Source organism: Ambystoma mexicanum, chromosome 4p, assembly GCF_040938575.1.
Source record: "Ambystoma mexicanum isolate Mex_15411 chromosome 4p, UKY_AmexF1_1, whole genome shotgun sequence".
In the NCBI taxonomy this organism is placed as follows: domain Eukaryota; kingdom Metazoa; phylum Chordata; class Amphibia; order Caudata; family Ambystomatidae; genus Ambystoma; species Ambystoma mexicanum.
The window spans coordinates 1,012,323,146-1,012,346,635 of record NC_090927.1 but is presented as its reverse complement, the minus strand read 5'-3'; the positions used below and the strand labels follow the sequence as shown (position 1 = coordinate 1,012,346,635).

The window sequence follows — 23,490 nt, the reverse complement described above, 5'->3', positions numbered from 1 at the left end:
TTTTTGCATTCTTAGAGGACAAGAGAAGTTCAACCAAAAATGGATCAGTTGACAGTGGGAATTTCACACTCTCGATGTCTTTAGATTTGAAGGAGTGAAGATTTGCAGTTTTTTGTATTATGTCTAAAATCACTCCCCGATTCAAGGCTTTGTGGCGTCCATGGTTTGATCGTAGTCTCAACCATACCCTTTGGATTTTATTTTCCAATGTTGTATTTTGGATTGGTTGATCACATGTTACAGAGGAGTGTTGGGACCCTACTTTATTTTCCTCGTGATGTGTAAGAATGTCAAGCCTAACAAATTTTCCTTCTCCATTTTGAGTTTTGTCATCATTTACTTCGGGCATGTTTTTTCCCATCGTATTTGTTAAGGCCGATGACTTAGAAAGATTTGACCTAAGATCCTTGATGGCCACTTGCTTCTTTGATAAGAAAATTGGGGCAATTTTCATATTTTCATATTGATCTATGGCAATAGTTTTGCCACCAGCTTTATTTTTTCCAAGCTGGAGGTTTTTTTTAATGAAGATAGGAGCCCATTTTACTGCTTTTGCTGTAGTCTCTTTTTGGTGTTGTGCATCTAGGTTATTTTTTGCTGGTAGTTTCTCCAGGTTTAGTTGCTGTTTCAATTCCTTTTCAGCCTCTGTGATTTTCTTTTTTAGATTGTCCTTTTGCCCTATCTCCTCCTCTGTTTGCAAACCAATACTTGCTTTTGTTATTAAGGCTATGTCATCCATTTGTTTTTCTTCAATCGTTTTGGTTTTTGCAGAAACTTCAGTCCTACATTTCTGATTCCCCTTTTCCGTATTAGATTATTTTTTTTTGAGCCGTTGTAAGGGGCTTTAGGATCTTCTATAGTACTTTCTTGTTCTCCACTGTACCCAGTTGATCGCATTTGTTCTTGTGCGTTTCCTTTCTCTTTTCTGTTTCTGTTATAATTTATTCCTTTATTATGTTTCCTTTTTCCTCTAGGTTGTGTGGATTTGGATCTCTCTCTCTTTACAAGGCGATTCCTCCTTTTTCTTCTCCCTCTTGATGTTTGTTCTCCTCGTTCTTGCCATTCTTGCATTTGTCCCGTTTGAGTGCTTTTTTGATTTTCACACCCTTTTTTTTTTTGTGTGTTTTTTCCAACATCTGCGTCTTCCTCTAGTACCGTTGCGAGTCTTAGAAATTCTTCCATTATGGAGTCTGAAAGTGGCGAATCATCAAGTGAATATTCCTGGATTTTTTGTGGAGTTTTTTCTTTTTGGGTTGGGAACGAATGTCCTTTCAGAGTTGATAGAACCTCTTGTAGCAGTCTATTGTTTTGTTTTCCGGTTTCATTTTTTTCTTTCAATGATTGCTGGATGGATGAGATATCGAGTCCTTGCTTTATAGTCTCGAGGTTTAAGGCCTGAATTTGGGTGCTCAATTTTGTGTTAATAGCATTCACCAAACCCACTAAAGTGGAATCTCAGAGTGTGATTTCTTTTGTTATTTCTAGCAATGTCCCATTTTGCGATTGAACCTCTCCTTTTAACATCTCAAAGACTGAGACCAATGAGCTAAGAACAAAATTCAAGGCTTTCAATGTATCTGCATTTACGTTTGTTTGTGCTTTCTCATCATTTTTTGTGTCCGTTTCCCTTTGGCTCTGAAAAAGCTGTGTGACATTTGTTGTTGGCTGTAAGCTTTCAGGCATTGGAGAAGGCACCTTGTCCTCCTCCTGGCATGCAGGGCCTTCTTTTTCCAGATTTGTTGATATCGTGTGTATTTCTGTGCTGGAAGTGGGGGTTTGTGGATTCCTTGGTTCTTCCCAAAGAATGAGTGATTCACCTTCAATGTCACTATGGCTTTTATGTCGCTTTTTCCCCAAAAAAATTTCTATTTTACTTTGCATCCTTTTTGTTGTGATGGTATATTCCAACCCCCGCTTCCAATTTTGCATTATAGCAACATGTAGATTTTTCTCTGTTGGATTTTTTACTGGTGTGCTATGATTTTCTTCAGCATGTACCAGTACTTGGATTTGCAATGGGGTGTTTAAATTTACATTCTCCTGAGCATGTTGAATAGTTGGTGTGCTTGCTATGTTGTTTTGGTTTAAATAAGATCCATCCCCTGCCCCTTCCATTTCTTTTGTACTGCGAAGTCTCATTCAACTTATTGTTTAGATAATAGACAGTCCGTAGTGTGTATATTGTTTATCAAAGTAGAGTTCAGGCAGAGTGTGTCAAAAAATATTTCAAAAAGTTTAAATAAATTGGAGACTTTCTGCGAACAGAGGCGCTTGCTGCTAAGGATTTTTATATCTTGATAATATATCAGTTATACCTTGTCGGGGATCAAAAATGTATTTTTGTAGCGAAACCTGTTTTGCGACCCTAACGTGATCAAAGGAAGTAGTATCCCGCAGTTTCACGTAGGGTCTTGGGTGTATTATACTAATAAAGTTATATGGTGTGGGACCTTACCTCAATACCACCTCATATGATGCTAAGTAAAACAGATTCCGTCTCAGTTCCGATGTTAGATTGGTAGACTGCGGCACCCTCGCGCAACAGCCGCACAACAGCCAGCGCCCTTGACCCCGCCGGGCTTCACGCCGCAAGGGTGGTTGGCTCTGTGCTTTGTAGCTGGGATACATTTTTGCGCGAGAAGCGGCACACTGGGCGCAGAGCAGGAGTGGCCATGCTGTCCTCTGCAGAGTTCTGCCTTGCAGTTGTTGATAGATGGGGCCTGTATAGCTTTTAGCATTTTTTGAGACCTTGGACATTCTGCCATCCCAGGGAATTTTCGTGCTGCTTCTGGATGGGGACTCCTGCAGTCCCCCCTCTTAATTGCGGGCGCTGCCCTCTTCGTCCTCTGTGGCTGTGGGTTTCAAAGGGGGCCCAAACCAACCAGTCTTGACATCTTCAGGGGGTGCGTGCTCGTCTCAGCCCCCCTTTTTTCCCCATTTTGATTGTGTTCCTTTCGTTCTGTTTTGATAAGTCCAGACAAGCTGGTTTCAAATTTTAAAAGGTGCAAGGGAGGAAAATAAGGCCTTGGCACAAGACCCCACTATACACATGAAAGGAAGAAGAGGATCCAAAGTAGGAACCCTCCCGTCCCATGCACACTGTCTAAAATCCACCAGAGAGGTGGTAATTAATCGTAGATAAGAATTCACAAAGGTGTATGTATAAATTCACTAGGAACAGTTACAAAAATAGAAATCGAATGAATATTCTATGAACACAGTCTGTATAAAATAAACAAGTATTTTTTAATCATATATAGAGCAAATGTGACACAAAGCAAAAACACATTCCTCCGGTTCAATACAAAGTGGCTTTATGTGTTTCAAGGGAGATCCCTCTTCATCAGAAGCCTAGATTGAACAGCCTTTCCCATCTGCATCGATCCTCCGGGGTCTCTGCCTCCAAAGCTCCAGCTCCAGCTTAAGTTTGCATCCTGCAGCGCTCTTCGGCAGCTCTCCCAACTCCGGTCCGGCACCTGGAAAGGTGACTGAGCGAATAGCAGTAACACTGCTCCACACTTTGGCATGAGGAAACCAGCGGTGAGCACATTGCTCCCTACGATCTCAATCCCTCCTTGCACCACAGCACAGTTGTTCCTCCTCCTGCCCCAGTTTCAGGGTCATGTGGGTCACTGGGGCCTCCCTCACGTGATCCTGTGTCCTGGGAAGAACTCCCCACTTCGAGGGTTTTCAGCAGCCACGATCATCAAGAATGTCTTTCGTGAGGGGAAGAGCAGAGAGTAGGTAGGGGTTGATTTTGGGCTAGGCGTTAGTACACTTCTCGCGGCTCCCTACAGCCCTGTACCGCAGTGTTCTCCACATGTGGCGGGGGCCAGGTGGCTCTCCGCGCCCAGCCTGCCTGTCTGATGAAGGCTCCCCCACCATGGGGACTGGAGCCGTGTTGCGCGGCCGAGTCCTGCCCTTCTGACGGAGGCCCCCCCACCCGGTGGGGGTCGGAGCTGTGTAGCGCAGCAGAGTTCTGTCTCATCCACCCGGAGACAGTTCCTTCCGGCAGGGACCTGCCCCCATGGGTGTCACGGCAGCCCGCCTGCTCCCCGGACTCGCCGCCAGTAGCACAGTAGGCCGCTGGGGTTCCGGCAGGGTCCGGGGCTCACAGGCAGACAATGTGCTACCACTCCTCCGGTGGTGGGGGATGGGCGACGACTCCGGCCCAGATTCACCTTTTCATCGGCCTGGGGGTTGCCCAGCTCAGTGATGCCTCCCCATTGGCGCTCTGCTTTTGCCACGTTCCTTGGCGGCCGCCATGACCCCAGTCACGGCACCCGTTCTGTTCTGCGTTGGAAGCCTCATTGCTGGCTTCTGTAGTCACCAGGCTCTTTGACGTGGCTCCCCGCTCCAGTGATTTGCTGCGGGAGACGCCCTAGCTCACCATTCGCATACCAGGCAGGCCGATGGTGGGAGGAGGAACGGGAGAGTCATCTTACCTCCCCGCAATCTTGGCCACACCGAATTTCTGAGATTTTGTCTAAACCTATTACCAACTGGCGAGATCTTAGAAGTTCGCGGCGAAGAGCTTGAAACAGAGAGCAAATGCATGCTTTGCGAAGGATCATTAAAGCAAACCTTAAGGCACATTCTAATCGTATGCCCTACTCTCCCGGAACAGCGATCATTCTACATGAAACATTTTGTTGACAATGTTGGGTGGTTGAATACAGAGGTCTGCTTATCCTCAGGTCACAAAACATTCCTAACTATGGAGGTTTTAAAAATCTTGAATTGTCTTGGTTTTATAACTTTGAAAAATCTCACTAATTATAATTATTAGACGATATGTTTCCTGTTTACAAACTATTGCCTATATAAATGTATAAGATTTGATTTTTTCTGTATTAGCCTGTTTTGTATACATGTGAAAAGTCAAATGACTGACTACCACGTTATTAATAATACAAGAAAAAATCATAATAAAGAATGAATCAACATTGTTTTAGTTTTTGCTATTAGGTGATACTGTAAGCAAAACTATACTCTCGGAAAGTGAAGATAGAACATAAATTGGATATGAGGAGGGATACGCAGCCTGTGGGTGGTGTGACGAATCCCAGGATACCGTCCCTGCTTCCCTAGGGGGAGCCACTTCCCATGAGGTCATGGAGGTGAGGCTGCTACTTGATAGTCCCCCTGGGGGTGGTAATCAGCGGGTGGATCTCCTGGGCAGGAATCCCCCTGTGGAACTGGGCACAATTATCGGGGAAGAATGTGGTATACCCAGGGCACCCCATACCCCTTACCTGTTCTCCTTGCCCAATACTGGGTAACATGATTCACACTCTTCCATATACCTATGTAAGGTAGAGCATCCAAACATCTTCCAAAGTACTGAGATGAGGAAGAGTAGGGACTCCTTGTGTGAATCCTGCAAAAGTACATGGGGTCGAAGAAGATTCCATGCAAACCAGTTGAGATGAATAACATCAGTACTGGGACGAAGAAGAAGCGCTGAGTAATGAGTGTGCTCTGCGAAACCAACTCCAGTAGTCTTGTCAATATGGACAATCCGTAAACTGCCGAAACATAAAATCGGAAGAAGGACTGAAGAGTTTGTTCAACTCTCCCTCGCAGAGCGGAGCAGGGGAGACCAAAGGAACCGAGACCAGAAGCTGAAGCCTCCAAAAAAGGAAGAAGGGCCCTTCGCCCTGCTGGAAGCAGACCACAGAGGTATGCTTGAGAGAAGGGATCGCGCCATGCACGCCAGCAAAGCAGAGTAGCAGCAGCTACAGAGATGCTGTGGCTGGAGTGGGTGACGTTGAGTCCACAAGCAGAAGAGATTGACTCCTGGAGCTGGCTGGAGCCCAAACTGAAGCTCCCTGTAGGTAGTGGCTTGCCGGGGCTAGCTGGTGGTAACGAAGGACAGATCTGGGAACCGCTTAAGAAGGATAAAAGTACCCTGGAGTTCAAGGCTGCTACGAAAGCCTGTGAGGGAGACTTTAAAGGAACAACTGCACATGACGTAGGGGTCTGGGACCCGAAGTACAAGAAAGAGTATGAAGAAACAGTTACAGATGGTACAAGGGTATGGGGAACCCCAAATACAAAAATATTATTACAACCACTATGTACACAACAGCAGTGCCTGGCAGGATAGTGAACCAGGTCTGCTATACTAACTAAAGAAGCCATAATATGAACAATCCTAGTACTGGGCATGATTGTGGACCAGGACTATCTTCCAAATAGCAGAGAAGGTGGAAACCAACCATGGGAAGGGAGTCATTCCCCCCCGGGGACACAAGAAGCTGCAAAGGAGCCAGAGGTAAAGGAGTCATTTCCTGTGGCATCCTGAAAAGGTCTGAAAAAGACCAGGGCGAGTGAGCTATTCCTCCATTGTCTGTTGAGTTGTCACAGTGAGTCCAACAAGAGCCAGAGGGGAGGGAGCCGTCCCCCTGGTATTGTGAATAGAATAAGTAAAGAGACTTTTTTTTTCTGTGCCTGCCATTGACGGAGCATTCAAACCTTTTATTTATGCATTCTGTAGAACACATCTCGCCACCAGGAGGTGAATACAAAGCCTTAGACCAGAAGAACGAAGTCGCTCTTTTGTTTTTCCTTCGTTAGAGTGTAGGGGACTAAAATAAGTTTTGACAAAGGATGGTGGACTATTTACTTTAGACGGACATCCTGACCAAGTCCTTATTATAGTTGAGGCAGGGAAACCCTTCTTAGTGTTGGGGGACAGTTGGGGTTTTCCTCTTTCATTTTGACCCAAATACAAGTCTATAACCACAACAATGCCACCTGTGTGTCAGTGTCCTTCCACACCCTTAGAGTGGATTTTGGCTTTTTTTACCTATCCATTGGCCGCCCAAGGCAATGATGGTCCCTATTGCTATTCCCATCCACTACATGCCCCGTCCAGCCCAATAAACTCTGAGCAAGCTTCTGAAAAGGAATGGCTTGATTGCAGCTTTAAAGCAGCTACTGGTGTAATAAGCCTGTCTCAAACCAGCTTACCTCCACCCACGTAGTTTATTGGCAGTATGTGTGTCATTGCATCTGTTCCTTGCACTGAATTCCTGTTAAAAAACGAGCAATAACAAAGCCAACAGTTTTGGCTCTTGAATAGGCCTTAGATAGGCATTTGCCAAGGCATGAATTCGTTTTCAGCAGAGTTTGCAAATTAAAATATTCTTGGTTAGCAAACCAACATATTTGATTAGCAATTTTGTACTAATAAGTGACCGGAGGTTATTTGTACTCAAGACATAAAATGACAGTGAGATGAGTGCCTGTGAAATGTAAAGGTTAGCTGCATGAATGGACAGAAAACATATTTCTGATGTTTGTTAATCTGCTTTGTTAACGCCATACTGAAAACATCTGATAACAATGAGAGGCAAGGGCATTCTTGTCCATCTTAAGTTGACAATTACCCCACCTGTGTCATGCCTGCGCCATGGGCGCCTACATTTACGAACAATATGGACCTTATGTCCCATTTGCGAGGCCTTAACTACACTTACCACAATGCACTTGGCTATAACCATCTTTTCCTGGCCATTCCTATTCGCCATCTTCGGAACTACAATCCCCAGAAGCCCTAGGGATCTCCTCTGCTTCCACCAGCTCAGGAACAGAGAGGGAGGTGGCCGATTGTCTACAGGTGTGCTTAGCCAGGTGCGACCAATTAGCCTGCCTCTGTGCTGGGCGGTATAAATGCTGCTGCCTGCAGGAGCTCAGTCTCTTGCATTAGGAGTCTTCCCGGCACCTTGTTGCTTTGAGCTACGGATCTTGTTTGCGGTTCCTCCTTACTCCGGCTTTGGATCCAGTGCCCTGCCGGGCTCTCTACATTGCAGCTGATCTCGCTCTGCTGCCTTCCAGCATCCGCCCTTGCCCTGCCGGGCTCTCTACATTGCAGCCGATCACGCTCTGCTGCCTTCCAGCCTCCGCCCTTGCCTTGCCGGGCTCTCCACATTGCAGCTGATCACGCTCTGCTGCTTTCCAGCCTCAGCCCTTGTCCTCTGGGCTCCCTGCTCTACAGCCTGCCTCACTCCGGTTGCCTACAGCCCTTTTCCTCTGGGCTCCCTGCTCTACAGCCTGCCTCACTCCGGCTGCCTACAACCCTTGTCCTCTGGGCCCCCTGCCCTGCAGCCTGCCTCACTCCGGCTGCCTACAGCCCTTGTCCTCTGGGCTCCCTGCTCTGCAGCCTGCCTCACTCCGGCTGCCTACAGTCCTTGTCCTCTGGGCTTCCTACTTTGCAGCTGATCACGCTCCGCTGCTTACTACCTACCTTTTTCTGCTGGGTTCTCGGCCTAGCAGCCCTCTACAGTCCTCTGCATACCTTCTACGGTCAGCGGCCCTGCCCCTCAGGGCTCACTCCTTGCTGCCCAGCCCTTCTGGGTTCCTTGCCGTGCAGCCTGCTTTACTCTGATGCCCTAAGCCCTTTCCCTCTGGGCTCTCTACCTTACAGCCCTGCTCCTGTGGGCTAGCTCATTACTTCCCTGCTCCTCTGAGCTCTCAACCTTGTTCCTTACTGCCCTCTGCTATCCAATCCTGTTACACGACTTTCCCTTCATTTCCTTCTGCTAGTTTGCTATCAACCTCCTTTTCCTGGATTTGTCTGTAAGTATCTTCTCTTGTACTGTTTGTAGACCCTTTTGTATAGAGCTTGTCTGTTGGTTCCCATCAGTCAACCTCTGCCCCTTCCCTTGTCTCGTTTCTACGTTAGACACCCATAGCTGTTGTTCCAAGCCATGAGCAAACAGCGTGGGCCTCTGTTATAGCAAACTGTGCAGAAGGCTAGAGTTTTTCCTAAGGTTCATGGAATACTCTTTTCCTATATCTGCATACACCCCTAGAGGGAATCCATTCTGTTGTATCTTATTCCTTGCTACACTTGACTACTCTTTGTTCTCATTACTTTCAGCTGTGTGTGTACTATTCTGTCCACCTTACTTCGGCACAACCATCTGAAACTCTTCCTGGGTGTTCTGTGCCTCTCCTTTCAGGGTGTCATCTCGTGACAACCTGCCACAACAGCTTACTACATACTGGACTCCAGCTGGAACATTCCTTCAACATTGTGAACTTCCTGATTTATAAAAAGTTCTTTACTTCTCCCTACAAAGAAAATGATGGGCCAAGCATATACAGTAAACTGCCCTGCGCAATACTGGCTGCACAGAGCCTTGCACTGAAAACTGTTTGAGTTATTTTATCATATGACAATGCATTACTTACCGTAAAAGCATTTCTGATGGTTGTATCTGCTTAGATTCACATGCTGTGCATAGTCCAACATCCAGTGGTCACTGCAGAGTATTGCATTTTGTTTTTCGTAGTCGAAAAAGGGACGTCGACAAGGCGTGTCTGGAACACTATCCCTATAGTGACGTGCGTTGTACCCACAATCCCTCACGCATCGAGGTCCCTCTGTTTGTATTTTTTCTGCCCTGAGGGAGCCTTCTATGCGTGAGTGAGTACAGAAAAGAGAGAGAGATGTAGAAAGGTGTTTATGTTCCTTCCATCCGAGCGGGGAGGAAGGGTGGGCGCATGTGAATCTAAGCAGATACAACCATCAGCAATGCTTTTACTGTAAGTAATGCATTGTCTTCTGATGTTTGTTAATCTGCTTAGAATCGCATGCTGTGCATAGACTAGCGAGCAGTACCCGGAGTTGGCGGTGGGTTATGAGAAGGAACAGTAGAGAAAAGATGTATTAATACTGCCTGTCCCACCTGGGAGTCAGATCTAGTGTGTGCATCTAGACAGTAGTGTTTTGTAAAGGTGTGCACAGAACTCCAGGTTGCCGCTTTGCAGATGGACTCAAGGGGAACATTTGCAATGAATGCTATGGATGCCCCAGTGCCTCGAGTAGAATGTGCTCTTGGCTTGAAGGGTAGTTCTCTCTTAGCAAGAGTGAAACATTGAACAATCCATCTAGATATAGTGGATTTTGAAACTGCATCTCCTTCTCTTCCTGCTGCCACCGAGACAAAGAACTGATTAGTCTTTCTCAGTGGTCTGGTTCTTTCCATGTAGAACATGACAGCTCTGCGCACATCAAGTGTATGCAGACTTTTTTCTCCCGAATTGGCAGGGTTTTGAAAGAACGTTGGTAGTTCTATTGACTGGTTTACATGGAATTTTGAGATGAATTTCGGTGCAAACCTTGGGTGCGTGCATAGAACCACTTTGTTTGTGAACTGCTACAAAGGGGTCTAAAACAAAGAGCCTGTAGTTCCCTTACTCTCCTAATGGAGGTGATAGCTATTAGGAAAGCGGTCTTAAGAGTGAGATCTTTAAGAGTTGCTTTGTGCATGGGTTCAAAGGGTGAGCCCATGAGTCTGGTAAGTACCACATTCAGGTCCCAGCCGGGAGCTGGGTTTGCTATCGGAGGGTGTATTCTCTTTACTCCCTCCATGAAGGCTTTGATAACTGGGACTTTCCACCACGACACTTTAAGCTGGGAAGTGGTGCATGCAGAAATTGCCGCTAGGTGGACTTTAATGGAATTGAACACTAGACCTGAGTCTAGTAAATGGGTCAGGTACAGGACAATGTGCGTGGGGGAGCAGTCAACTGGGTCGATGCTTCTTCCTCTACACCAGATGACAAATCTCTTCCATTTGCTAGAATAACAGTGACGAGTGTTAGGCTTTCTAGCCTCCCTGAGGATGTCCATGCATCTCTGCGGGAGTTGTAAGTGTCCAAATTCTATGATCTCAGGAGCCAGGCTGCTAAGTTCATGGTCTGAGGGCATGGATGCAGTGTCCTGCCCTTGTCCTGTGACCGCATGTTGTGCGGGCAGGGAAGTTTCACTGGGGGAGATAGAGACATCTCCATCATGTGAGCGAACCATGGCTGCCGGGCCCACATAGGGGCCACTAGTATCATGGTAACTTGTTCCTGGTGCATCTTGTGCACAATCTTGTTGAGAAGGGGAGTCTGGGGGGAAAGGCGTAAGCAAATTTCCCTGACCATGGAATCGATAGACCGTTCCCCTTGGAGTTCCCCTTGGATTGGTTCTGGGGGTACCTGGAGGCGTATACTTGGCATTGTGAGTTCTCCAGAGTTGCAAACAGGTCTATTTCTGGGAATCCCCATTGTGTGAAGACGTCGAAGACGATGTCTTCGTGCAACTGCCATTCGTACTCTGAGGGCTGAGTTCGTCTGCTAGCAGATTGAGTTCCCCTGGTACATGTTGCGACAGTAGGAACACGTTGTGTTTGAGAGCCCACTTCCAGATATTCTGGGCCAGCTTGGACAGTCCTGGAGAGTGGGTGCCCCCTTGCTTGTTGAGGTAGTACATGGCTGTGGTGCTGTCCGTAAGGACCATCACGGTCTCCCCTTGTAGGTATTCCTGGAAGGCTTTTAGTGCCTTGAACACGGCCATTAGCTCCAGTAGGTTTATGTGCTTGGATGCTACGCTCGGAGTCCACACTCTGTGAGCAGTCTGATGGGATAGGTGAGCCGCCCATCCTGTGAGTGATGCGTCTGTGGCTAGAGTGGCTTCCACTGCGGGTGTGGCAAAGGGTTTCTCTCTTACCAGGTTTTCCTTTGTCCACCACCGTAGCGAGAGAACCAAGGCCTGCGAGTCCACCACTAGATCGTCCCATTGTCCGCTGGCCTGACACCACTGGCTGTTGAGCCACTCTTGCATTGGGCGCATGCGCGCGTGAGTTACCAAATAAATACATGACGCCATCATTCCTAGCAAGCGCATCGCTTTGCGCACCGTCACCTCCCGACCTGCCACATATTGGGGGATCTGAAACAGCATGTTTTGGACCCTCTCGTTGGAGGGGAAGACGAGGCTGTCCTTTGTTCGAATTAGAGCCCCTAGGAATTGTTGGACTTGGCTGGGGTCTAAGCTGGACTTCTTCTCGTTGATGTGCAGCCAGTATTGCGCAAATCAGGAAGTTCACAATGTTGAAGGAATGAAGGAATGTCCCAGCTGGAGTCCAGTATGTAGTAAGCTGTTGTGGCAGGTGGGGTAATTGTCAACTTAAGATTGACAAGAATGCCCTTGCCTCTCATTATTATCAGATGTTTTCAGTATGGCGTTAAATACCACTTTCAGGGGAGAACGGGGCCGGTAACTGCCCTGAAGCCCAAACTAGATAGGCTCAATCGCATTCAAGCCCTACATGCCCACCTAAGTGGTATTTATTGCTATTCACACTACGAACCGCCATCTGGTTTCCTGATACTTTTGTTTGTTTTTAAGTGAACGAGGCTTTGCACAATTCATGCTTCAATTGAAAAGAATTGCACATTTGTCCTCAATCGGAAATACCTATTGCCAGGACCTGGAGGCGGGCCAGGAGGTGAGAAGGTCAGTAGGTAAGGGGGCTGGCTGAGGGACTTTGGTCGGAGGGGTGGGCGGGGAACTCCACTGGAAACTCTGCCAGAGGACAAGGTGAAGGCTGTGTAGGAGTACAGTGGATCAACGTAAAATGCAGGCAATGACTTGCGCTTCGGTTCCAGGCCTCCTGATTGGCCAGATCTCTCCCCCAGGGGCTCATATACTATGCAATCCTAATCCTGTAGCAATGTGAGCTTTGGAGACTAACTAACTACAATATATGGTATTGCAGTAGGTCTGTGCGTGCATAGACTGGATGAAACTATCGATTGCTTCTTTGCATAAATATCTAGTTTGCTTTGTGCATTGGTTATGCAAGGGGAAAGAAAGTCAGAGACTAAGCAGAGTGGATGGCGTATCATGCAGAGAACTGGGCAAACTAGGTGGAATATTGTAGGTTGCGGATATCTCACTATCAGACTGGTATAAAGCACCAGGGTAATGAGATAGAATGCTACTGCGCACCAGTAGCACAGATGAATGCAACCTACAGGTCATAGAACTAGGTTTTCCATCCAAAGCATTTGTCTGTGTGATCAAGTACATTTTCAAAAGTGTTCACTCATCAATAGGATGCACCTTCCCCAACAAAATAAATTATAGTTGACACTATGAGCTTTAAATACGCCAACCTGAACTTTACTCAAACATGGAGACAATGTAGTTTTACAATAGACCTACTGTAATTGTGCATTATGTAACTTTTTACATTTTTAGGAATGGAATTGCAGGGCTGTCTTTCATAAACCTAATAAAAGTATCATTCTGATTACTTCTGGTTTGCAATTATTTAAAAAGAACATTTCTTGGCTAGTGTCGATTTTAATTAGCAAACCTACAGAATTACACAACAAATTGATATACAACACTGTTTATTGTATGCCTTGCAGGCATTGCCGTAATTGGCCCAGGTACTAACCCCATTTTCCAGGTGGTGCCGTCTTATGGCTACATAGCGCTATTATGGCAGTGCCTGTAAAATGCTGATCCAATGCCTAAACAAAAGTCAGAACTGTTGGCTTTGCTAGTGCTTTTTTGTTTTACTGCATTCCCTCTGCCATTCTGCATCCTTTCGGGGAGCCACCAGTCCACTTCCCACCTCTCACACACTTTGATTGCTTTAAGGTTTTTGTGAATAGAACTTTGTATAAATGTCTAATGTGCTTGTGCCACAATTCTAGTGATAGCGCTATTTTTTAAAAACTTTTTTATTAAAGCGTTTCGCTTAAAAAAAAAAAAAAAACATTTGCTAAAAACATTTTACTGTTACTTTCTATATAGCTATTGACAGAATCTATTTAGGGTTCTTTTAGAGTGCAGGTCAGTTCTTTCTGCTTCGGGCAGCCAACTTTGGCAAAAGTTCAAAAGAATGATCTGTCTACACCTATATCTGCATTGTTGAACCCGAAGAAGGACCCGGACTACATTGGGTCATGTTAACAACTTTTATTTAAATAAAAAGTAAAAAACGATTAACTTGCCGTATAGCTTTGAGGGAGTTCCCCTGCATAGCACAACAAAAGCTACGGGTGCTTGTGAAGTCCAAAGTAAAAAGTCTTCAGTTCGAATCATAAACAACTAACTGGCCCTGCCACATTAGAAAACACCTAGCTAAAAGGAAAAAGGTGAGGCTTGCACACTAGTCCCGGTTCAGCTTCTGCCTGCCCCAAGCTCTGTTAGACTTGTTTTCCATCTTCAAAGTTCCCTTTTCACTGCAGGATATCCTTCCCAGGCTGTGTATTAAGTTATTACTTTGTCTCTCCTTTTTAATAAAGAAAAAGTCTCTTGGTGCCAACATTTCCATCACTCCAGGATTGCCTTAACTATACACTTTCACCTTCGCAGTGTTGAGACTCTCTCAAAGTACTGAAATCCTCAGATAGGTTGATTTCTTTTCCCCAAGTTGTTTCACATAGGGCTGCTGTCCACCCTGGCTTATCAGACTTTATTGCTACCATGGTTTTCTCAGATCTAATTCAAAGTGTTCATGTCCCCTTTCTTTTCCCCTTACATCTGGTGCTCGTGCACTCTGGTTTCTTAGGCTCCAGTAACCTTCATAGCTCTCATAAACATTATTCACAATGTGCAGATCCATCTCAATCCCCTTTGCATAGGATTTTATATTTTGGGTTTCTCAGGCTTCATAACCTGAATAGCTTTCATAGCCATCACTCAACAATGTTCATACCTTATAGCGGTATCCTCTAAGCTAGTCCAGTTTCTCTGCTGCTACTTGGCACTGTAGCTCCGGTCTGATGTGTTAAGCCCAGTGTCTCGGGCTCCCTCATATGTTCCGGTCACAGCCTCCCAGCCCATCACTGCTTGCTAGTGGTCGCGCCACCAGATGAGACGCTGGGATTCCTGTGTCGGCTCCCTCTCCCACCTCTGTTCCTCGGTTGTGGAGAACGACAACACTTAGGCATTTGGATCGCCTCTTTTCGCCCTCCTTGCTGCCACTTGCTCCGCGGCCCAGTGTATCTCTGCCTCTCCTGGATGTCAACGGTGCAACTCTGCGTAGCGGTTTTCCTTTCTCCGTAGGAGTTTCCTCTCTTATGCACGTCACATGAATCAACAGAACAGTCCTCCTTCGCTGATCTTGACGTTCAGGCTGTGTTCAGCATTGCCTGTAGCCAATGTATGTAAAGAAAGATCTTTGTCAAATAGCTGTCGCAGAAGAAAATAAAGTCTTTTCCACATCAATATATGCAGACAAGGTGGGTTGCACTGGAATTTCCACACTGGAATTGGAGTGCTTGTCCCCAAGAGGAGAGTCACTCCCAGTCAGGTCCCACTTGCCCAGGCCTCTACAGGAGGGTCTTGCTTAGCGGGCTCAGCCCCATAGGCTCACAGGGGGTGGTTCCCTTCTGGGTAGAAGGGCCGAATTGTTCGGAGTCACACCATACCGAATAGAACGAATCTCCCTTCAATATTTAATTGCCCCAAGGTACTGACCTTCAGTTTCAACCTACTGCCACCCCCTCCCAGTTTAGAAAGGTCCTTAGGGTAAATGGGCATTACCCCAGGTAGGGAGTCCAGGCATGTACATCAATTTGTGGCTCAGGTTTCCTTAAAGATATTTATGGTGAAATCAGTAAAATCCATATCCTCAAATAATACAAGTGGACTAACGAATAGAAACCTATATCCCTACCAGGCCTGCAAAGATGTTATTGGATAGTAGCAATCGATGTCAAAAGCTCATGAGACCAGAGACAGAAACTCTGCTTATGATATATCTATCTTAAATGAGATGATCCAACTGGAAGCCTTGGAGAAAGTGTATTCAAATTCAATAGCACTGTTTTGGTAAAAAATCAGATTTAAGATACTCATGGCAATGATTTGTAGAGCGATGTCATACGCTCATGGATTTACTCCCTTAAAGGGCACTCTGGGGCTGCCTAATGTAATTGGAGAATAAGGCTTAGTAAGATAAGGTGAAGAAATTGATTAGCCAACTATTTTGAGACATTTGTAATCCATTTTGCGATCTCCAACTGAGGTTTGAGCAGGAGTACAGAAGACGTAGTTTCAGGTATATGCAGCTAAGACTTTTCTGGGAGGTAGACGATAAGGAAGCAAGATTTGGAGTACACTATTGGAATTTTTAACCACGGAAATTGATTGCATCGATTGCTGCCTGCTATCAATACATGCGCTCTTGGGATGTAGTAAGGACACTGATAATCTGAATCGCATCGCGTCAGAATTTGGGCCATGATATTTCACAGAGCAAGTGGTTTAAGGTTCTGGTATTGTCACAGTGAACTTTATTAGGAGAATACAGAGAAAACTGTAAGATTTTCTGTATTCCTGTGCACAACTGTGAGATGAGCATTAATAGGATACATGCTTGGAAATACAACAACCCGTGGATGTAGCAGCAGCCATGGTAGAATGAGTGCCTTAATCAATGCACTTTTGGTTTGTGAATGCCTCAGTTGGCCAAGTGACAGTTGTCTAGTAGTTTACTCCGCTACATGAGAGCGATCAGCATGTTAGCATTAAGTTGTATGTTGGTGTGTAACTGCATGTGCACTTTGTTTGTTCTAGAACGGTGAGAGTTTTATGGTGCTGGACGAGCAGAGGTTTTCCAAGGAGATCCTACCCAAGTACTTCAAGCACAACAACATGGCAAGCTTCATTAGGCAGCTGAACATGTGTAAGGCAACATCCCTCTATTGTTCATATTTTCTTTTTTAACAGTACTGTTTAGGAGGAGCATGTTTGATTTACTTCTGTACTACACTTTGCTGACTTTATTTAAGTAAGTTATTTTTTTATTTGTGGCCATGATCTTTAATTTAATGTAATGTTTATTTTTCAGATGGTTTCCGCAAGGTTTTGCATTTGGAATCTTGTGTAGTGAAACTGGAACATGATGAGCCCATCGAATTTCAGCATCCTTTTTTCCGGCATGGACATGAGCATATGTTAGGACACATAAAAAGAAAGGTATTTTTGTTTAGTCGGGCCTTTGAGTGTGTTTATTTGAAGGGTTCCTTCATTTCTTTGCTTAACTGTGCATGCTGATTTGTGTATTCCATCTGAATGCGGTACTTCAAATCTTGTCATAAATTGAGAGGCCTTAAACTCTTATCTCCTGTAACGGAACAGTTTACTGATGTTTTTCATAATGCAGACAGTGATATGTGCACTTTCAACTATAACACTCCTATGTATACTGTCTGTGTCTTGACTCCTTGCCCTACTGTGCCCACCAAGAGTCTGGTCTGGAGCAACCTTTGATGCCGTCTAAATTGCATGTGTCAGGAAAACTAAGACCTGGGACTGTTTCAGGACTCCCTGCTGGTGGGGTTTGTGGAGGCTGGGTAGATCTGGGGGATCACATATTTTCCAACTCCAGGGGTTCCATCACTCAACTGATTGTTTTCCCCTGCTCTTCAGACTCCCCTGTCTCCTACCGTCAATCCCTTGCATGTGACAATCATCCAGCAAAAACCTAAAATAAAAGGATTTTGCCACAAGTCTGTTAGACAAGACTCTGATCATTGGTTATGCTCCATTCTGTCCGTACGGCACTGGGTGTATTAGTCCAAAAAAATGGTGCGAGAAAGTTCTCAACCTCCCTTTTAACTCTATGGCAATAAGGACCATATTCCCTTCTCTAGAAATGAACGTACTAAATGTGAAGGTGGGTATTGATGGTGAGATTTTTGGCAATTATTTCATCGAAGCTCGCTCTAAACTTCCTCAAACCCCTGAAATAGTGACCAAAAAGTAAAGTGCAAGGTCCTGTTACTATGTGACAAACTATTTATTTTTGGTTATTTTTGTTTTCCTTCCCCTCAGCCATTGATCTTTTAAAAAAAAAAAAGAAACTGCCTACCTATCCGACACTTGTAAAAGGGCAATGCCACACAGAAATTCTGCCAGAAAATTGCGCAGATGGGGCCAATCAATGCCAAAAGTATAGTGATGAAACAATGCTGCTCTTTTGGGGTGTCAGTGTGACACGTTTCCCCTCCTTCGCCTGTTTTTCTTGTGTGTGGAGATGGCGCCCCTGCATGTCCCCGCTGCGGCTGCCAATCTATACCAAGTGTATATTGAGGAACCAGTGCTTCCTCTTTTAGCTTGCACCGGACGGTTCCATGTGATAATATCGCTGCAAAAATGTCACCTGGCAAAAAAGTCATCGAATAAATGGTAGTTTTTTGCAGGCACATTATCACATGGAACATGCAGGGGATACCCCTGATATATATATATTTCTGATGTTTGTTAATCTGCTTAGAATCACATGCTGTGCATAGGTCCGACATCCAGTGGTCACTGCGGAGTATTGCATTTTGTTTTTCGTAGTCGAAAAGGGGACGTCGACAAGGCGTGTCTGTAACACTATCCTATAGTGACGTGCGTTGTACCCACAATCCCTCACGCGTCGAGGTCCCTCAGATTGTTTTTTTCCGCCCAGTTTCTGGTCGCCTTTCGCGGAGCTCCTAGAGAGACATTGCTATACTTAACACGGACCTCGGTCCTTTTGTCATAACTTAATATACTGATAACGATCCCTCCCCCTCGACGTTAGCTGTGAAGCTGTTTCTCCGCCGAACTAATTTTCGACGGAGAGGAAGAGCGGAGGAGATCCTTCGGCGCTGCCGAACACGTGGCCTGGCCTCGACGGCCAACTTACAGTAGGGAGAGTGGGGGTTAGAACTTTGTCTCTTCTCTTTGAGAATGTCTTTCTTTCTCCCTTTTCTTTCCCTTGGGGTTGTTATCGCCAGCTATTATTACCTCAGCTATGGAGAGGACACCATTTAAGTTTTGCCCACGCTGCAGGGGCAAATATACTTGGAAAGATAAGCACAAGCTCTGTAATCGTTGCTTACCCCTCGATCACATAGAGAACAGCTGCGCAGCCTGCAAGCTCTTAAAACCCAGGACTCTTAAAGAACGTAGGGTTAAGAGGTGGGCGGACTACGCGATGTCGAAGTCAGTTTCCTCACCCGCTGCCGCTGTTACTGAAAGTGACGAGGAGTGCGATAACTCGACGTCCGTTACGGAAGTCATGAACCCCCAGAAGGAGCGCTCCCGCTCCTCGTCGTCCGTCCCCGGCCCCGACGGGCTCGGCTCACGCCCTGCTTATGGGGATGAACACCCCGGCGACAAGGACGCACACAAACCCCACAAGGCTAAACACACTACCCACGGCTCTTCTTCGTCGAGAACGAAGGATCCATCAGCGCCGAAGGGGACGCAGGGCACTCCGGCGTCTACCGCAGACCGTAAAGGTCACAAGCCCCACCCGCAAACGCAGCCGCGACCAGCGATTGGGCTTCCATCTAACACGGGCGCTACCCCAAAAACATCCGACGCAACGCTCCATAGAGCGACCGTCGAGGTACAACGCGCAACGCACACAACGTCGACACCAGAGCCCTCGACGGACAAAATCGTGGCCGAGAGCCTAGCGAGAATTGTCGCCGAGGAGAAACGTACGCGGACGACGAAACAAACGTCGAATACCGCGTCGAAAAAACACAAAAGTAGCCAGGAACTGCCCCTTTCTCCAAAGGACGCTTCCGAACTACCTGAAGGCTTTTCAGAAGGAGACGGGAACCTCTCGTCGACGTTGTGGGAGCGTTCGAAACGATTCGAAGGCGAAAACACTAATTTCCCCCCTCTAGACTATTCAGGGGTACCCCATGAGACCCTTGAAAGACTCCATTCTTGCATGGAGAAAATGGAAAGGTTTCTAGGAAACCAAGACCCACCCACTCACAAAAGACAAAGAGAATGGCCACAGGATGACCCTAGAGTCAAGATTCCTAGGCTGGTTGACCTCACTGAGGAGGAGCAATACCTCCAAGAAGATGAGGAGTGTTTGGGTGGAGAAGAAGAGGTAGAACTTGAGGAAGAGGGGTTCGAAGAAGATCCTTACACCACTGCTACAGGGTTTGAAGAGGATACAGCTACTTCGCAGCCCTGGCATTCACCGTCAGTGCAGCCTTGGCAATCCCCATCAGTACATTCAGACCCTGAGGCCTTTCTCCCTTCTCCTCTCAAGGATTCACATGGGAACTCCTCTCCCATAGATGACCAACCTTCCCTCAATGCACTATTACGCAAGGCAGCAGCGCATTTTGAGATTGATACAGGGGAAACGCTTCCAGACATTGACTTTGTAGAAAAAGTCATCAAAGAAAAAGCCCCTGTTAGCCAATCTATTCCACTCCTGGCTTCTATTAAAAGAAGAATTTCGCCTTCCCTTACTAACCCAGCTTTAGTAAGAGGGGTCAACCCTAGAATAGAAAAGCTCTTCAGCCCTTCATCCTCTGACCCTTTATACATCAGAGGACACTCTATTCCGGACTCCCTTGTGGTTACCAACACAAGGAAAAGAGCAGGGGTGCCACTATCCACTAGTGAAGCACCTCCAGACAAAGAAGGCAAAAGACTCTACGCACTGGGGAAGAGAATCACGACCTCCGCCGCCTTCTCTACTAGAATTGCTAATAACAACTCACTTTTAGCTAGCTACGCAGATGCACAGTGGAACAAGCTGCGCAGCGAAGCAGAGGAAGCACCTGAACCTCTACGTTCTCGCCTGCTAGCTATAATATCAGAGGGCACTCTGGTAAACCAGGGCATCGTTAAAAACTCCCTAGATGCCGCAGAGACGGCTGGCCGCTCCCTAGTGCAGGGAATACTTCTCAAGCGCCACGTTTGGCTACGCAATTCAGGGTTTAATCCCGAAACCCAAGCCTCCCTCATAAACAAACCCATTGAACAGACGCATCTGTTTGGGAAAGCAGTAGATGAGGCCCTAGAACATGCTAAAAAAGAGTTTGATACCATCAAGACTCTGGATCAAATTTCTAAGCCCCCTAACAGGCGAGGCTATGGTAATAAACGCTCCTTTCGTGGCCAAAGACAGCAGCAGAACCAACAACAACAATATTACTCTGGCTCCAACTGGCCCACTAACCAGGGTAACACCCAGTTCAGTCAAAGAGGCCAACGCCGTGGCAAAGGAAGAGGTCGTGGCTCCAGCCCCAGAGGTTCCACGCCCAATACCAGCAAATGACCCGAAAATTCGGGTCCCCTCCCATGCATCACCGGTCGGGGGCCTGCTAACATCGTTCCTTTCAGCATGGGAGGGAATCACGTCAGACCGTTGGGTATTATCCACCATAGCCCACGGATACTGCATCGAGTTCAATGGTTCCCCGAAGTACAAACCCCCACGGAACCGGCGCATGACACCGCAACACCTCTCCATTCTTCTTCAAGAGGTGGAAGAACTACTGAAGAAAGAAGCTATAGAGCCCGTCCCCCTATCACAGGTAACAGAAGGTATTTATTCAGTGTACTTCCTTGTACCCAAAAAGGACTTAACCATGCGCCCTGTATTGGATCTGCGCCCAGCGAACATATTTGTCAAACCCCAAAAATTTCGTATGGTGACGGTAATCCCACTGTTATCACAAGGGGATTACATGACAACACTGGACATGAAAGATGCATACTTTCATATTTTAATGTTGACATCGCACAGAAAATACCTCAGGTTCAAAATAGAGGACAAACACTACCAGTTCAGAGTACTACCCTTCGGGATAGCATCTGCACCAAGGGTATTCACGAAAGTACTGGCAGTGGCAGCGGCCCACCTGCGCAGATTATCCATCCCGGTATACCCTTACCTCGACGACTGGCTCATAACAGGGGATTCTTACGAAACATGCTTCTCCAATACCCAAAAGACCGTAGACCTTTTGTCCCAACTGGGCTTCTCCATCAACAAAAAGAAGTCCAGCTTAGACCCCAGCCAAACCAAACAATTCCTAGGGGCTCTAATTCGAACAAAGGACGGCCTCGTTTTCCCCTCCTACGAGAGGGTCCAAAACATGCTGTTTCAAATTCCCCATTATGTAGCAGGCCGAGAGGTGACGGTACGCAAAGCAATGAGCTTGCTAGGGATGATGGCGTCATGTATTTATTTGGTACCTCACCCGCGCCTGCGCATGCGCCCAATGCAAAAGTGGCTCTACAGCCAGTGGTGTCAGGCCAGCGGACAATGGGACGATCTAGTGGTGGTCTCGCAGGCCTTGGTTCTCTCGCTACGGTGGTGGACAAAAGAAAACCTGTTATTAGGGAAAACTTTTGCCACACCCGCAGTGGAAGCCACTCTAACCACAGACGCATCCCTTACAGGATGGGGGGCTCACCTATCCCATCAGACGGCACACGGAGTGTGGACTCCGAGTTTAGCATCCAAGCATATAAACCTGCTGGAACTACTAGCGGTGTTCAAAGCACTGAAAGCCTTTCAGGAACACTTACAAGGAAAGACAGTGATGGTCCTCACAGACAGCACCACAGCCATGTACTACCTCAACAAGCAAGGGGGCACTCACTCTCCAGGACTGTCCAAGCTGTCCCAGAATATATGGAAGTGGGCTCTCAAACACAACATGTTCCTACTATCACAACATGTACCAGGGGAACTCAATCTGCTAGCAGACAAACTCAGCAGAGACTTCCCCCTGCCCGAAGAGTACGAATGGCAATTGCACGAAGACATCGTCTTAGACGTCTTCACGCAATGGGGATTCCCGGAAATAGACCTGTTCGCAACCCTGGAGAACTCACAATGCCAAAGTTACGCCTCCAGGTACCCCCAGAACCAGTCCAAGGGGAACGGTCTGTCGATTCAATGGTCAGGGAAATTTGTTTACGCCTTTCCCCCGACTCCCCTTCTCAACAAAGTGGTGCACAAGATGCACCAGGAGCAGGTTACCATGATACTAGTAGCCCCAATGTGGGCTCGGCAGCCATGGTTCGCTCACTTGATGGAGATGTCCCTATCTCCCCCAATGAAACTTCCCTGCCCGTACAACATGCTGTCACAAGACAAGGGCAGGACTCTGCATCCATGCCCCCAGACCATGAACTTAGCAGCCTGGCTCCTGAGATCATAGAATTTGGACATTTACAACTCCCACAGAGATGTATGGACATCCTCAGGGAAGCCAGAAAACCTAATACTCGACACTGCTATTCTAGCAAATGGAAAAGATTCGTTATCTGGTGTAGAGGTACTAGCATCAACCCAGTTGACTGCTCTCCTACTGACATTATTCTATACTTGACCCATTTACTGGATTCAGGTTTAGTGTTCAATTCCATTAAAGTCCACCTAGCGGCACTTTCTGCATACACCACTTCCCAACTTAAAGTGTCGTGGTGGAAGATACCAGTTATCAAAGCCTTCATGGAGGGGGTAAAGAGGATACACCCTCCGATAGCTAACCCAGCTCCCGGATGGGACTTAAATGTGGTACTTTCCAGACTCATGGGCCCTCCCTTCGAACCCATGCACAAGGCAACTCTTAAAGATATCACCCTTAAGACTGCTTTCCTAATAGCTATCACCTCCATTAGGAGAGTAAGTGAACTACAGGCTCTTTCTGTACTAGACCCCTTCGTAACAGTTCACAAAGATAAGGTGGTTCTACGCACACACCCAAGGTTTGCACCTAAATTCATCTCGAAATTTCATGTAAACCAAACTATAGAACTACCAACGTTCTTTCAAAACCCTTCCAGCTCGGGAGAAAAAAGTCTGCATACACTAGATGTACGCAGAGCTGTCATGTTCTACATGGAAAGAACCAGACCACTGAGAAAGACTAATC

The 23,490-nt window shown here is 46.6% G+C and overlaps 1 protein-coding gene across 4 annotated transcripts in view; it reads left to right on the top strand.

The window, feature by feature from the left end:
• Positions 1 to 23,490, top strand: part of HSF2 (heat shock transcription factor 2) — a 1,113,385-nt gene that overhangs the window by 149,815 nt on the left and 940,080 nt on the right. For all 4 annotated transcript variants that reach the window (XM_069606600.1, XM_069606598.1, XM_069606599.1 and 1 more), the window contains 2 exons: positions 16,382 to 16,490; positions 16,656 to 16,783. In XM_069606600.1, coding sequence (XP_069462701.1) covers positions 16,382 to 16,490; positions 16,656 to 16,783 — 237 coding nt within the window. The remainder of the gene's footprint in view (positions 1 to 16,381; positions 16,491 to 16,655; positions 16,784 to 23,490) is intronic.